General features: G+C 39.4%; 1 protein-coding gene across 2 annotated transcripts in view; it reads left to right on the forward strand.

Annotated features, from left to right (window-relative positions):
* Positions 1 to 216: 216 nt before the first annotated feature.
* Positions 217 to 13,875, forward strand: part of crppa (CDP-L-ribitol pyrophosphorylase A) — a 60,956-nt gene continuing 47,297 nt past the window's right edge. For both annotated transcript variants that reach the window (XM_085472165.1, XM_085472166.1), the window contains exons 1-3: positions 217 to 613; positions 4,015 to 4,288; positions 10,735 to 10,884. In XM_085472165.1, the coding sequence (XP_085328291.1) occupies positions 378 to 613; positions 4,015 to 4,288; positions 10,735 to 10,884 (660 nt within the window). In that variant the 5' untranslated portion in view covers positions 217 to 377. The remainder of the gene's footprint in view (positions 614 to 4,014; positions 4,289 to 10,734; positions 10,885 to 13,875) is intronic.

The raw sequence follows: 13,875 nt of genomic DNA on the forward strand, positions 1-13,875 counted from the left end.
CACTGTTTTCTTACTTTTCTTCAAGTCACATAAACTTCACAAAGCGAAGTTCACAAACTGTTACCTTTAATCCTCTGTTGTGAAGTGTAGTTAACTTTTTAAAATCAAAATAAATACTCTACGAGCTGTTGTAAGTTCATAAATTTTACATTTGCAACTTTCAAACGCTTTTATATTTATTTTGAAGCGTTCACCGGAAGTGTTCGCCATCGATAATCTGCCCGCTTCACAGCGGTGGTTCCCCCTTTTCCTCTTTTCCATCCACGTTTTCGGTATCTTACCCACCCCGCCCATCAGAAGGGAATGGATAGCTTTGGAAAGTAACCTACAGTGAAACCCCTCACACCCCTATCTGTAAACATATTGAGGTCAGTAATATGAACACGCGGGGTGATAACTGTGAACCGCACAGGCCCGCTCATCCCCGGATTTTCACAATGTGCGAGGCCGGGAAGAGCGACCACCACTCGGCAGAACGCTGCGTGGACTTCCCTGTATCGGTGGTTCTTCCTGCCGGAGGCACCGGAGAAAGAACGGGACTACAGACACCAAAACAGTTCTGCACGTTTCTTGGCAGACCGCTCATAAGCTACACTATTCAGGCTTTCGAGAGGTAGGAAACGTCTACGATAGGAGAGGCGACAAGATTCAATCCCCGTTAGTTATTAGGGAGACACGGAAACAGAAGGAAAAATGCCTCAGCTACTACCACCATGGCCGGATTAGTGGCTCGGGTGGCCCATGGGCAATATTTAATCGTTGGGCCCCCGCAGTGCACAGTACAGTCAATATCTGATTGCTCATTAATAATCATATTAAAAATATATATAAATACTGAAATTGGGGGGAATCCTGGTTTCTAATTCAAAAGAAAACAGCTTTGGCAATTTGAGTATTTGCTTTGGCTTCAGCAAATATGGTGGGCATATTCTCCTATTTTGTGACATATGCACAAAAATTGTGGATCATTTCTATTTTCAGTACATTTCCTGGCTTCCATTAGTTATGAAAATAATTTAAAATAGAAAAATATCTCATTCCCACTCATGCATTTTCAGCCCTAATACAGCAGTCATCCCTATCCATTTGAAAAGGAGCTGTACTGAAAAAATCTAAATCTGGTCACTTGTTTTACGCAGTCCTCTATTTGATGTGCAGATGTGGCATACATACATGTTATGCTTTGCAGGCGACTGAACCCTAAGATCAGGTGTACTGTAGAACTTCTATTTTTACAATAGAAGTTTTTATGTCGTCATCCGATATATATCGTTATATTGAACAGCCCTATGTACTGATGCAGTATGAGGAAAATAATTACTTGGAAATAAGTTGCATAATATTTTTTTTTGTTCCAGAAGATTTTTCTTTGCATGCATATTGGGATTAGCTAAATTTTGCACAACTGGCAGAGGGGGTCAATTGATAACTTTTTCTCTGTCATGCTCCTTCAGCTTTTCTAGCATGTTAATTCTACCTTTCTTTTTCAACCTATAACAGTCCATTAAGTGTTTGTACCCTTTCACATGCTTTGTCCAATTTGGTGCCTCATTCTGATACACCAGAGACATTTTTGTGACTTATTAACCTTTGTAGGAGTAAAATCTGCTCACTCAATTTTTTTATTTTACTCAATTTATGATTGTCAAAGCATTAGGGTATTTTTGTTCAGCAAACAAACATATTTTCTACAGATTTTTGGCTCAATAACTAAAGTGATGAAAAGATGGAGCTACTCTGTGTTGTGATCATTGTTTGACCTCCATTACAACAATACCAAGACAGCTGGTTTTTGAAATCTGATGTGTCTCCTAGCTTGTTGTCAGTTTATGTGCCTGTCAGAAAATTAACAAGCAGAAAAGACACAGCCTGTGTGCCCCTCCTCGAGGTTACAGGGAGGCTGCCAGGGGTCAGGGGCTGCCAGTTTGCTTGGTAAAAAGTGGCTTATTTGAACCCAGAACTTTTATTTTGTTCATGTTTTTCATGCATTTTACAATCAGCTACAGCTGCAGGTAGTACCTTATTAGCTTGGTTTAACATTAAGATCCAAAGCTTTTAATTTTCTATAAAAGATGAGATGATACATTATAGTTATAAAACAAAGGTGCTGGCTGGCAGATTTTTGAACTAGTGGACATCCACTAGTCCCCCCACTTCACTTCTCCATGCTAAGCTAACGGTCTCTTGGGGCTACTTTCCTATTTAAGTCAAGTATGTGAATTTAATGTAAACTGTTTGCAAGAGAAACAACTATACTATTTTTTACCCAAATGCATATGTTTTACTAAATAATAAGAGTACTTTAAGCTAAAATAAAATTTAAACAAGCATTTTTAGCGTGTTAATTGTCATATAAATATTATACATATTTATATTATACATGTTTAAGTGGTCAGAAAATGTCATCCAGTGTTTTGGGAACTTTTCAAATCTTTCCTGACTTTTTCCACATTACACAGCCTAAAAAATACTAAATATTTGAGTACTTGCAGTTAGGGCTGGGCCATATTATACCGTTCACGGTAATACCGGTATAATGTTAGGCAACGATAGGAAAATGAAATATCGCGATAGAATGGGAGTAAAACGCGCATGCGCAGTGCCTTTGTTTTCATACGCACATGGCCGATTGTTGAGTGAAACAGATGAACCAGAATTGGTTTGTAAAAATGGTGCAACTTCCGTGATGTGGAACTGGTTTGGTGTTTGTCCATCAGATACACAACAAAGCACATTTTTTTGCAGAACATGCAAGCGGCCGTTGTTATTGTCATATTTGTCGGACTAAGATGCTCTTAAATCTGGGAGTAATCTGGGTCCTAAACTCAGTATTCTTCAGGTCAAACAACACTGCAGCATCACTTAGAGTTAAAAACTTTCTAAATTCTTTCATCTTTAATAAAACGATCAGCATTGCTGCTTTACCAGGTGTAACTATAAAGTTTAACTTCCAGGCATCCATGAAAACAAAAGTTATTACATTTAACGGAGTTAGAAGTTAGCAGGAAGCTAGCGGAAGTTAGCTCGCTAGTTTCGCTAGTTACCTAAGCATGATATTGCATGTTCTGACTGAGAGATTTCTGAAAAAAATCAAACGTACAGCTCTGCTATCACTTCCAACATAAATGAAGACAGGAAACTAAACAGCAGTGACGTTTGTAGGGTTACTGAAGTTGGGCTAGCTGGTATATAATGATGTGCTACGTGATCGCTAGCGACACAGCTATGTTAGCATAACATAAACAGTGAAGCTGGAGGACGAACACTAACACTTTTCCACTTATAAAAGTTAACGTGAAGGTTCTTCCTGGTTAGAGACAAATGCAATCGCATGGCAGGATGCTGTAAACGGACCAAACTTCAGTCAGGAGAACAACTGAGATAATCCATCCACAATACGAGGTTAGTCATTAATATACTGCAACAACATGGGAATAGAGCAGCTGCAGAGAATTCAACATTAATGAATCAATGGTACAGAAGTGGAGGAAGCAAGAAGAATGAGTTTAATAAAGTTTGATTTATCTGACTGCTTTGTTTCGCTTAATGTGCCTTATAATCCCGTGCACCTTATGGTCCGAAAAATGCGTACTGCACACTGCAGTTTAATGTTGCAAAGCACCTCTTTTTAACCATATAACCATATTATACGTGGTTATGCTCAGGATATGTCAGCCCATTTCTACTGGAAATGCCTTTTGGTTAAACTTTCAGCAAGGAATTTGCATTTGCACTGTTACATTTTTATAAAGCTTTAATGTACATAAAAACCAGCTTCTTGTTTAAGTGAAAATAAATGGAAGGTTGTCTTTTTGCGCTAGTAATGTTGTGGAGTTGTATTTTGTCTCGCATCAATTATATCGTCGGTTATATCGTTATCGCAAATTTTCAAATATATATCGTGATAAATATTTTTGGCCATATCACCCTGCTCTACTTGCAGTCCCAATTCTCCATCTGAGGGCTCAGTTTACAAATCAGGCATTTCTGAGCTGATGTTTCTTTTTCTTGCAGTATGCCATGGATCCAAAGCATTGTGGTCGCTGTTGCCAAAGAAAACATGGACCTGATGACGGACATCATCCAGCGGTTTAAGCACAGAAAGGTTCGTGCGGTGCCAGGAGGCTCGACGCGTCACAGGTCGATATGTAATGGAGTCCTGGCTCTGGGTGAGGAGGAGAGGCCAGCAGTGGGCAGACCGAAGGTTGTCATCATACATGATGCTGTTCGGCCTTTTGTGGAGGAGGATTTTCTGTGCAAGATAGCAATGGCTGCCAAGGAACAAGGGGTTAGTGTGACTAAAATGATTAATATTTAAAAGATTAATCACGTATTGGAACCTGACCTGAAATCCACCCAACATGTTGTTACATTTGCTGCTTATTTTGTGTGTTGTTTGGAACAGAGTTTTCATCCTTAGATTGTCTTATTTCCAGCACCTCAAATCTGACCTTTCCTGGAGTAATCTGTTACATGGTCATGTAATCATCCTCTGTGTGTATGTTCCTCTTTTGCTTCTGCCTTGTAATGATTGTTCTTAAAATATCTTCAAATGTTAATATGTACACAAGCTGGCTCATAGCCAGTAAAAAAGAGGGAAGACAACATTGGTTGTGATGCCAGTAATACTTTAATTTACAAAAGTAAAAAATAATAAACATGACATCTGAGGAATCAGAGGTATAAGTCGTGGCATGGAGGCATAGATAAGTGAAGTGTAAGTGAGGTGGTCTGGGCATCAAAGCAAACAACAAATGGAAACCTGGAGGTGTCATTCCGAGGAGGTAGAGAGAGATGACGCTCAGGCTTACTTGAGGTATAATGCAAACCCTGCACAGATCAGTCAGTGGAATGACTCTGTCCACCACCGAGCCTCTGCAGGAGAAAACCTGGCAAAGTATACAGGAAAGGTACTCGGCCTAACTCGACTCGCTTATCTATAGGGAAAAGAATACAGAGCTAGGGAGCACACAGCTCGGCAGGAAGACTGTAACAATATATACATGAGAGGTAACGAGGGAAGGAGAAACAGATGGGGAACTAAACACAGCTGAAAGCAATCTAGACAACGAGCAGGGGGAAGGTTAAACACAATACAGTAGATGTACACAAGATACAAACAAACCACTATCAAAATAAAACAGGAAATAAAACAACTAAACATGGAAACAGCAAGGCAGTGGAACACTAAAAGGCAAAAGAAAACAGAGACAAGACTGGAGGAACAGAATGGAAACAGCAACTGTTAAGAATAGTAAAGTAAATACTAACCCAAACATAGAACCACAAACCTAAACTGCACGTCCTGAATAATCAGCTAAACACAAACAAGAGCCACTGGGAAAGTATAATACATAAAACCAACATATAAACAATGTTATATTTAAAAATAAACATCAGTCAAACATAAATCACGTCAAAAAAACAATGACAAAAACAGGATATCTGAAGGTGCTACCGTCAACTAGGAAGGAGTCATTACTTAAAGCTAGGTTCTAAAACAAAACTTCCTCATTTTTCTATGGTGTTTCCATCTTCTCTACCCGTCCTGCCACCACCACTTTTGAGTCTTACACTGCCATTACATTAATAGCAGTGTAAGGTTGGACAGCTCTTTTAAACTCGAGAAACAAATCTCCTCTGTGGTAAAAAGCAGTTTCTACCAGCTGCGTCAGATATCTAAAGCAAAGCCATAACTTCCTTTGAAGGACCTTGAAAAGCTCATTCATGCTCTTATCACTTCCAAATTAGACTACTAATTCTCTCTACTCGGGCCTCCCATCTTCCTCTATTCACCAGCTCCAGTTAGTTCAAAACGCAGCTGTGCGTCTCTTAGCTGGTACTAGAAATTCTGCCCACATCACACCAGTTTTAGCCAACCTACATTGGCCCCCCGTTGATTATCGTATCAATTTCAAAATTCTTTTGCTTACCTTTAAAATTTTAAACAATTTGGCTCCCAGCTATCTATGCGAACTCCTTCATTTGTATATCCCTAACAAGGCACTTAGATCTTCCAATCAAAAGCTCCTGACGCAACCGAGGTCTCGTCTGAAGTCCAGAGGTGATCGGGCCTTTGCAGTCATAGCTCCCAGACTCTGAAATAACCTCCCTCCTTATATTCGTTCTTCCGAGTCTTTTAAATTGCGTCTTAAAACGTATTATTTTAGTCGGGCTTTTGATTCAAACTAGTATGTTATTTCGTGGCTAGTTTTTGTTTCAAACAATTGTCATATTGTTTCCTGCCCTCCTTTTAACTGTTTCTTTTGTATTCTGTCTTATGCTATTGCTCTGACCGACTGTGAAGCACTTTGGTCAACTTTGTTGTATTATTATGTGCTATGGAAATACATTTTGATTTGATTTGAATAATAGTGGCATCATTAGGACAGATGTCATTAGATGTGAAGGTTAAGTACCACATGACTGTAAACGCATACAAAACAGCAGAGTGTATCTAACAGCGATGGCAGGTTGAAGGCAGGATTGGACACCACTGGTGTGTCTGCTATGTGCTCAGCAGACACTGGGTTTGCGGTGAAACCCAGTGTCTGCTGAGCATACACAGTTATTTTCATTACAAACGTGTTCTCTGTTGTCGTAAACAACACACCTAGGGCCTGTTCTTCGTACCTCGCTAAGTAAGTTAGCTGGATTAGATTGTTGACGATTTCGCGTGATCCTGGATCGTTCGGTTCCCCGAAGCTCATCCGGGACTTGCTGTCATAGCAACAGAGCCGTAAGCGTAAACCTGCTCGGGAGCAGGTTCACTTTATGTAAACAGGATTAGATCGCGGCCACGCAGGTATGTCCGCTTCATTTATACGAAAGCAACAGCGATATTCCACCACTGTTTCACCATAAATAAATAACATCAATGTAACTAAAGATAATGCAGCACCTGATCCTTTTATTGATGTCACACAGATACATACAGGTCATTTCCTAAAAAAGGGAAATGTACTATTAACATTCTATTACATGTATGTGATTATTACAGATGTAATTCATATTTCAGAGTAGTAATTGTAAATTACTTCGTGTAATCAAGATGAGAGACCACGGCTATAAAAGCCAAGGTGGATTTGGGAAGCCTGTCGCAGCCATGTCCTGTCCGTTTACGCGAGCCACCCATTGCGGAAGGTGCAAGATTGATAAGGAGAGTCCTCAGAATCCAGCGTATGTTGCGGGATAGACAGGATCCTTTAGCTCAGTGCGACAGTGTGCTCATTGAGAGATATCGATTTCCCCGTGAGGGTATTATTTACTTAACCAACTTGTTGACGAGGGGGTGCAGGACCACCACCTGTCTTTTTTTGCTCTGCCCTTTTCTTGGTTGCTGTTATGAACAAACAAACAGATTATTTCAGGGTCTCTTTCCAAGAGACTAAAAGCAATATAAGTGATAAATATTACCATTCTGTAGAATATTCTTATATTTCACTTTTACTTGTTCCCATGTTCTAGTGGGTCCTGTTGTGGCTCTAATGTGAAAGAGGATATAATATAACAATATAATATAATGTAATATAATATTGGATAATATAGTGTAATATAATAAATCTACCCTACCGCCTACTGGTGTTGGCCAGAGGGGCCGATGGCGCGATATGGCAGCCTCGCTTCTGTCAGTCTGCCCCAGGGCAGCTGTGGCTACACCTGTAGCTGCCTCCACCAGTGTGTGAATGTGAGAGTGACTGAATAGTGGCATTGTAAAGCGCTTTGGGTGCCTTGAAAAGCGCTATATAAATCCAATATATTATTATTATTATTATTAAATTACTTACGAGTTTAATTTGTCAGCAACTTTCTGCCAGCCCTCTCTCCTTGCTTTTGCAGCCTTTGCAGTGTTCCCTTGCGTTCTGATTTAACTCTGAAACTCCTGAAATCCCTCACTCAGGAGTTCTTGCTCTGCTGCCGAAAAATACCGAGCCGAGCGCACTCCTTCGACATTTTCGCCGACCAATCAGAGGGTTGCCGATCACTGTTTCTGCTATCGATGCGTATCCCCTTTTACGGCACCCAGTGATCGCACATTACTTCATCCAGCTGTACTAATCGTCAACAGCAGGTGTGTTCGGGGGAACCGGATTAGCGCGCTCACAGTTAGCGCGATGGTTTGGTCTTGGATGTTTCATTTGATCTTGGATGTAGTAAGCGACGTACGAAGCACAGGGCCCTAGAAGAAGAACGACTATTAGTGGCTCTAGCTGAATTTCCCATTAATTGAATTCCCCAATGAATGAGGTGAATTTCCCATTGATTTTCTTCACTGAAACATAAAAAATTTATAAATCTATGAATTTTAAGTCTTAAACCAAAACAACAACAAAAAACAACTGCAAGGTGACTTATGACTTAAAAAAGACATATTTATGTTTAACAGTAAAGGAACGACACATCCCATAACTCATTACAAATCCCAGCACACAACAAACAACAAACAACTTCCAACCTTCTCAAATGTAATCCTGTCCATTACTGCAATGTTAATATGGTTAATATTAATGTTGTATAATAAAAATTATTTATATATATATATATATATATATATATATATATATATATATATAGTAAAAGGCAGAATAAAGTCAGAATAAATTAAATAATCTTTATAGTAAGGTAAAACACACAGATTTCTTTCGGCAAGTTTCACTTTGCTGGTGCATAGTTGTGTATTTAAATCTCAGAAATTGTCATATCATGAAAAATCTGGTACGTATTCAGGAAACCTCTGTTTTCATCACAGGAGAGAGAAAGATCTTAATCCTCCTGCAAAAAGAGGAAAAACCACGAAAGCCACTCGTTCCTCACGCTTGGAAAGCGTACCTAAATGAAATTGCAACTTTAGTGCATACTTCATTTTTTCTTGTGCTTTAGCAGAAAACCAGAGAAGGCCAATTAAAGCACATGGTGTAAACACATCAGACATCCTGCTGTTTTATTTTTCTGTGAGGAGTACAAGAAAGTTAGCCACACACTAAAATACAAGAAGTTCAAGTTCTCCCGTCAAAGAAAAACCAAAGTGTTTTTGATTGCACCTTTCACTCACCCCTTTAAAACCAGATGAATCCATCTTCTCATAAACTGTTTATGAGACCGACAGCTCCATTGCTCTTGGCGGTGGTGTTTATGTCACTGGTAACATGCAGAAAACATTTAGGCCGAAGCCACGGCCTCGTTGATGAAGAAACTCACAGATTAGCTCCATTATGAGTCATGATTGAAGAACCCAAACTGAGAGAGGTCACACAGGTTATGAAAAAAGCAAGCGCTCCTTTACACAGGTCAAACATTTGTGGTGTTTCTGAGAGTCCATGCGTGCTATGTGACGTGCATTCACAGCGGGCGATCTGGTCTTCATTATCCTGCCTGTGTCCACGCTCATGATAGAAAGCCTGTCTCTACTAAAACGTAACAGATTAATTTTGATTCTAACAGCGTGTGTAACATGCAGAAACACATGTTTGCTTTCCTTTCATTTGTTTCTTCCACACAGGCTTGCTGAATGCCTACTCCTGGAGTCTGTCTTCAATCTGCCACAGAGAGATGAAAATATTATCGCAGAAGTTGTTATTATTTTAAATATCCAAGGGAGGAAGTGCAGAGTGTGTAGTGCGTACTCTGGCTGTTCTGGTTACGATGGATTTATTGTTACTGTGAAGCTGCCAGCTCATGTGATCAAGGAAATGTTCTGTCCTCGAAATTTTCACTCTTGGCTGAAAAATAATCAGAATTATTTGATGAAAAAATATCTGAAGTGAAGGCCAGTTTACTACTTGTATAGTAATATTTCATGATTCATGTACATGTTTAGTAATATTGTTTTAAAGGTCACACTTTGATCATAAAGGGCAAAAGTTATACTAAAGCGTTGACATTAACTCACTATAGACTTTTGCTTTGATGGAAGGTAACTGCATGTGCTAGAAAAACTCTGATTTTCCTCTTTTAAGTGTTTCTGTCTGTTCCTCTCTCTGTTCTGTAGAACTGTATAGTCACACAGTATTTGGTCAGACTGATTTGTGGCACCATCAGCTCATTGCACACTGCCTTGTGTGAATATTTTTGGTTCCCTTGAGTGTGTCTAAGTATGTGTACATGTGAATGTACTTATTCACGACATTTACCTTAAATATTTGGATTTAATTGTGCCTTACTTATGCGTTTGGAAGCAAATGTGATCCTTGTCTTATTGAGGATTTTCCTGTCTAGATATTTTAATTTTTCTGTGTATTTTTGCATGAATATGTTGATAGATATGTATCAGTGTGCTCCCAGTATGCTTTCTCGTAAAAGGCTTTTTGTTTTTTCTCTAGTCTCCCTTCAAAAACTATTAACTCATTCACTGCCAGCCATTGGCAGTGAATGAGTTAAACCCATTGACTCATTCACTGCCATTGACGGCTATAGACGTCAATGGGAGTGAATGAGTTAAAAATTGTTAGAAGCATCTGTGATAGTTTTTACAGCGAGCTTTATGGCAGTCAGGTATATATGTATGCAGAAATGTTCCATACATATGCATGCTAACTGTGAAATTACATTCCAGAGCTCAAGATAACACTGCTTTTATAGCATGAAATTATTTCATGTTCTTTTGAAGATAGTTTGGGACTGACTTCATTGTTTACAGAGCTTTTCTTGTTCTCTTTTTTCTCTTATACATTCTGTCCTTGTGAACTATTGAGCACAAATACGTTAACCTAAATGCTTTGTCTTTTGTCCAAACAGGCAGCGGGAGCTATCCGACCTCTTGTTTCCACAGTAATCGCCACCACATCCGAGGGCTACCTAGACCACTCTTTGGAGAGAGCCAAGTACAGAGCCAGCGAGATGCCTCAAGGATTTACATATGATGTCATCTCTCAGGCCTATCAGAGGGTAGGACCTATACTCTGATGTATCTTTAACAAACAAATGGGCTGTTTGAGGCATCTTGTTTTGGGTCTTTCTGGTTTGATGCAGTTATATGCACGATAAAAAGAAACCTGACATTCTGTATTTAGCTAAGATTTCAGTTTACAAAAAGGAAAATACGAAATACTTGGCTGTCAAGTCTTGCTGTAAACACAGGTCTGTGTGCGACCATTTCTGTAACACCCACTTCACACATTGATTGGTCAAGTGTGGGAGGTGGAAAAACAAGCTGGATTTGAGCTTTTCTTTTTCTTGTAGTTTGTTTTGTAATTCCTTTCAGGACAGAGCGTCTGTAACTGTGTGCCTTTTTCACCATATTTGGCTCTTTTCTGTGAAGGCTGGCTCCTCACCCCACTTTCAAAGGTGACTGAGGGTACACATCAGTTTAAATATTGATGTTTAACCACAGTTTATCTCTTCCAGTTTTGGTCTTTGTTTTTCCACCTTGTACTTCATACACAACGTTCACATTTTGGACAGAGAAGAAATATGGTTTGAAAGACGAGTGAAAGAAGCCATCTATGTCCACTGTGAACGGCCATCTTTGAACAGAGGCGGTGGTTTACGGCACCAACTGTCTGCCATCTATAATCCAGTTTTGAGATCCCTGCTCAGACCCCTTAATGTCCACTCACATCCTGGGCCTGTTGACCTCAGGAAATCACATGATAGGGTGGGGCTAGACTTCACAATGGGTTCACTTGAAACCCTGGTTGATTGTGATCTTCAGACCTTGGCTTGTGTGTGGTAGAGGATCAATAGGGGGTCCATGACCCTCTCGGGGGACACTCCCATAGGGCTTAAAATCTGGGACTCTTTACCAATTGCTCTTAGAGCTGAAGAAGCTTCTTGGATGAGAGATGAAACGTCTTCAAGAAATCTGAAGAAGTCTAGACACTTTTCTTTCCAAGGTCCTTAGACTGTTTTGCTAAAGATTAATTTTAGCTGTTAGTACAATGGTATTTTCAACCAGAGAAAATATTACTTGATGCCACAGAATTGTCGCAACTTTATAAATAACAATAGAAATTTCCTTAGCCCAACCTCATTGATTTTCCAGTGGATTCCCCTATCTTTTAAGAAACTTCCTTTTGATTTGCTGCTGCATGTAAATAGAAAGTAGTGGTCCTTCTATGCTCGCAGTCGGAGCTTGTTGCCTGAGATGAAAAAAGTAAAAGTACATTTTTGTATAAATTTTGTATAAACATATCACAGGATAGATGGTTAAGTCCTGCAGGCATGTGTGACTTATTTGTGGTGTCAAATAATTACTAAAAACCATCTGGGAAATCTTCTAAAATGACAGATTGAGATTTATGCACTAAAGCTTACATGAGTTGGATGACAAAGGGCTTTATGATTCCCATACATCATAACGGACCCTTATAGTCCTTCATGGTTCAGCTGATATGCCAGAACCTGCAGGGTTTCACTCTGAAGAGCTTGTGGCATGGGTGCTATCACTTTCTCTTGGCCTCATCTGCATCTAGGAAAGAAATCACACACGATTATATTCTGCCACAGTGCAGAAGATTAGTTTGTGGAACAAAAGTGAACAAAGGCTAAGTTGGAAAAATGGTAACATAGGACTGAAATTACACGGAACGTCTAGGTGGATTCAGATTAATGTTCTCGCATGTATAGGGTGTTTTACTATGTGTACCTGAAAAATGGAAAGAATTATACGCTGACGTAAACTGTAAATGCGTTAATTGTTCTCTGAAAGCAGAAGTTTATTGCTAAAACGTAGTGGGCCAACGAAATGTGAAACTTAAGTCGATGAAGTTGACCTTATTTATTTTTCAGACGCTTCCAGTTTGCTATTTCAACCTTTACTTCATTAGATGGTTCTTCCGATAGCCACTTTTTTCAAGGGCACGGCAAACTTTGAGCTAAGACGTTAAGTATGCCTTAAATTGGAGCGCCGTGTGTCTGCAGTTATTTTTACTCCTGGCACACATAGATCTTCAGATTGCTCTGAGAGGCCTGTTGGCTTTGGCCTTCTCAGAAAATGAGCTCACTTTTCTGCAGTATTTTCAAGGCACACTGGAGAAGGAGGTCAAGTAAGATTGCGTCCCCATCGCCTCCTTTTCAAACTTTTCAAAAGAAGGGAAAGTGTAAGGTATCTGTCAGGTTAAGACTCTAGGACATGCACATGAAAAATCTCTAGAGCTGCTCATTTGTAGCGTGACATCTATTGAAAGCAGAAGAACTCAGGGCTGAAAAGACAAAAGGGAGGACACTTTATCCAGTCCCCAGCAAGAGCCTTTGTACCAGGAGAAAATGCTAAAGGTTAAATTACCACAAAACCAAGAGCATATTTCTGCTGTAATTTCTCTCTGCAGTTCCATGGTCCCAGATATAAAAGACTCCCCTCTCTTTTATAGCTTGATAAAATATTACCCTGCTATAATCTCAGGTAGCCTGAATTTGTCTTTGTAGTAGAGAAAACCTCATCGCCTCAATCCAAACTTGCATGTGATCTTCAGAAACGGAGCCAGCAAAGCACAAATAAAATATTCATTGGTAAAATTAACTCTAATGAGTTTAGGGAGGGAAATGACACAGAGTAACAAGGACATAAAAACACTAGAACATTAGTCTAATTGCTCTAATCAGCATAGTTTCCAGCAACAGACAGCAAAAAATCTCATATAAACCCATTGCACTTTACCTGCTTTGACCCAAACAGCAAGCAGACACAGTTAGTGAAGAATTTAGCAGCTAAATATGGAAGTATTTTCCTTGGAGTTGATATTGTTATTCAGTGCTGTTTAATGTTGGTTCGTATCTGCTGGATGTGTTCTTAAGCAACTCTTTGCTATAACCCAAGGTCTTTTTTGCCTAATTAAAGCTAAACTTTTTATTTTTTAAACTGAAATAATAAAAACTAAGTAAAACAGTACTGTGTTCTTAAGATAGCTAATTAAAATTAAATGTATGTATAGACAATGA

The sequence above is a fragment of the Copadichromis virginalis genome, linkage group LG11 (genome assembly GCF_057382275.1).
Source record: "Copadichromis virginalis isolate Kocher_CV1m ecotype Utaka linkage group LG11, C_Virginalis_male_GT1.1, whole genome shotgun sequence".
In the NCBI taxonomy this organism is placed as follows: domain Eukaryota; kingdom Metazoa; phylum Chordata; class Actinopteri; order Cichliformes; family Cichlidae; genus Copadichromis; species Copadichromis virginalis.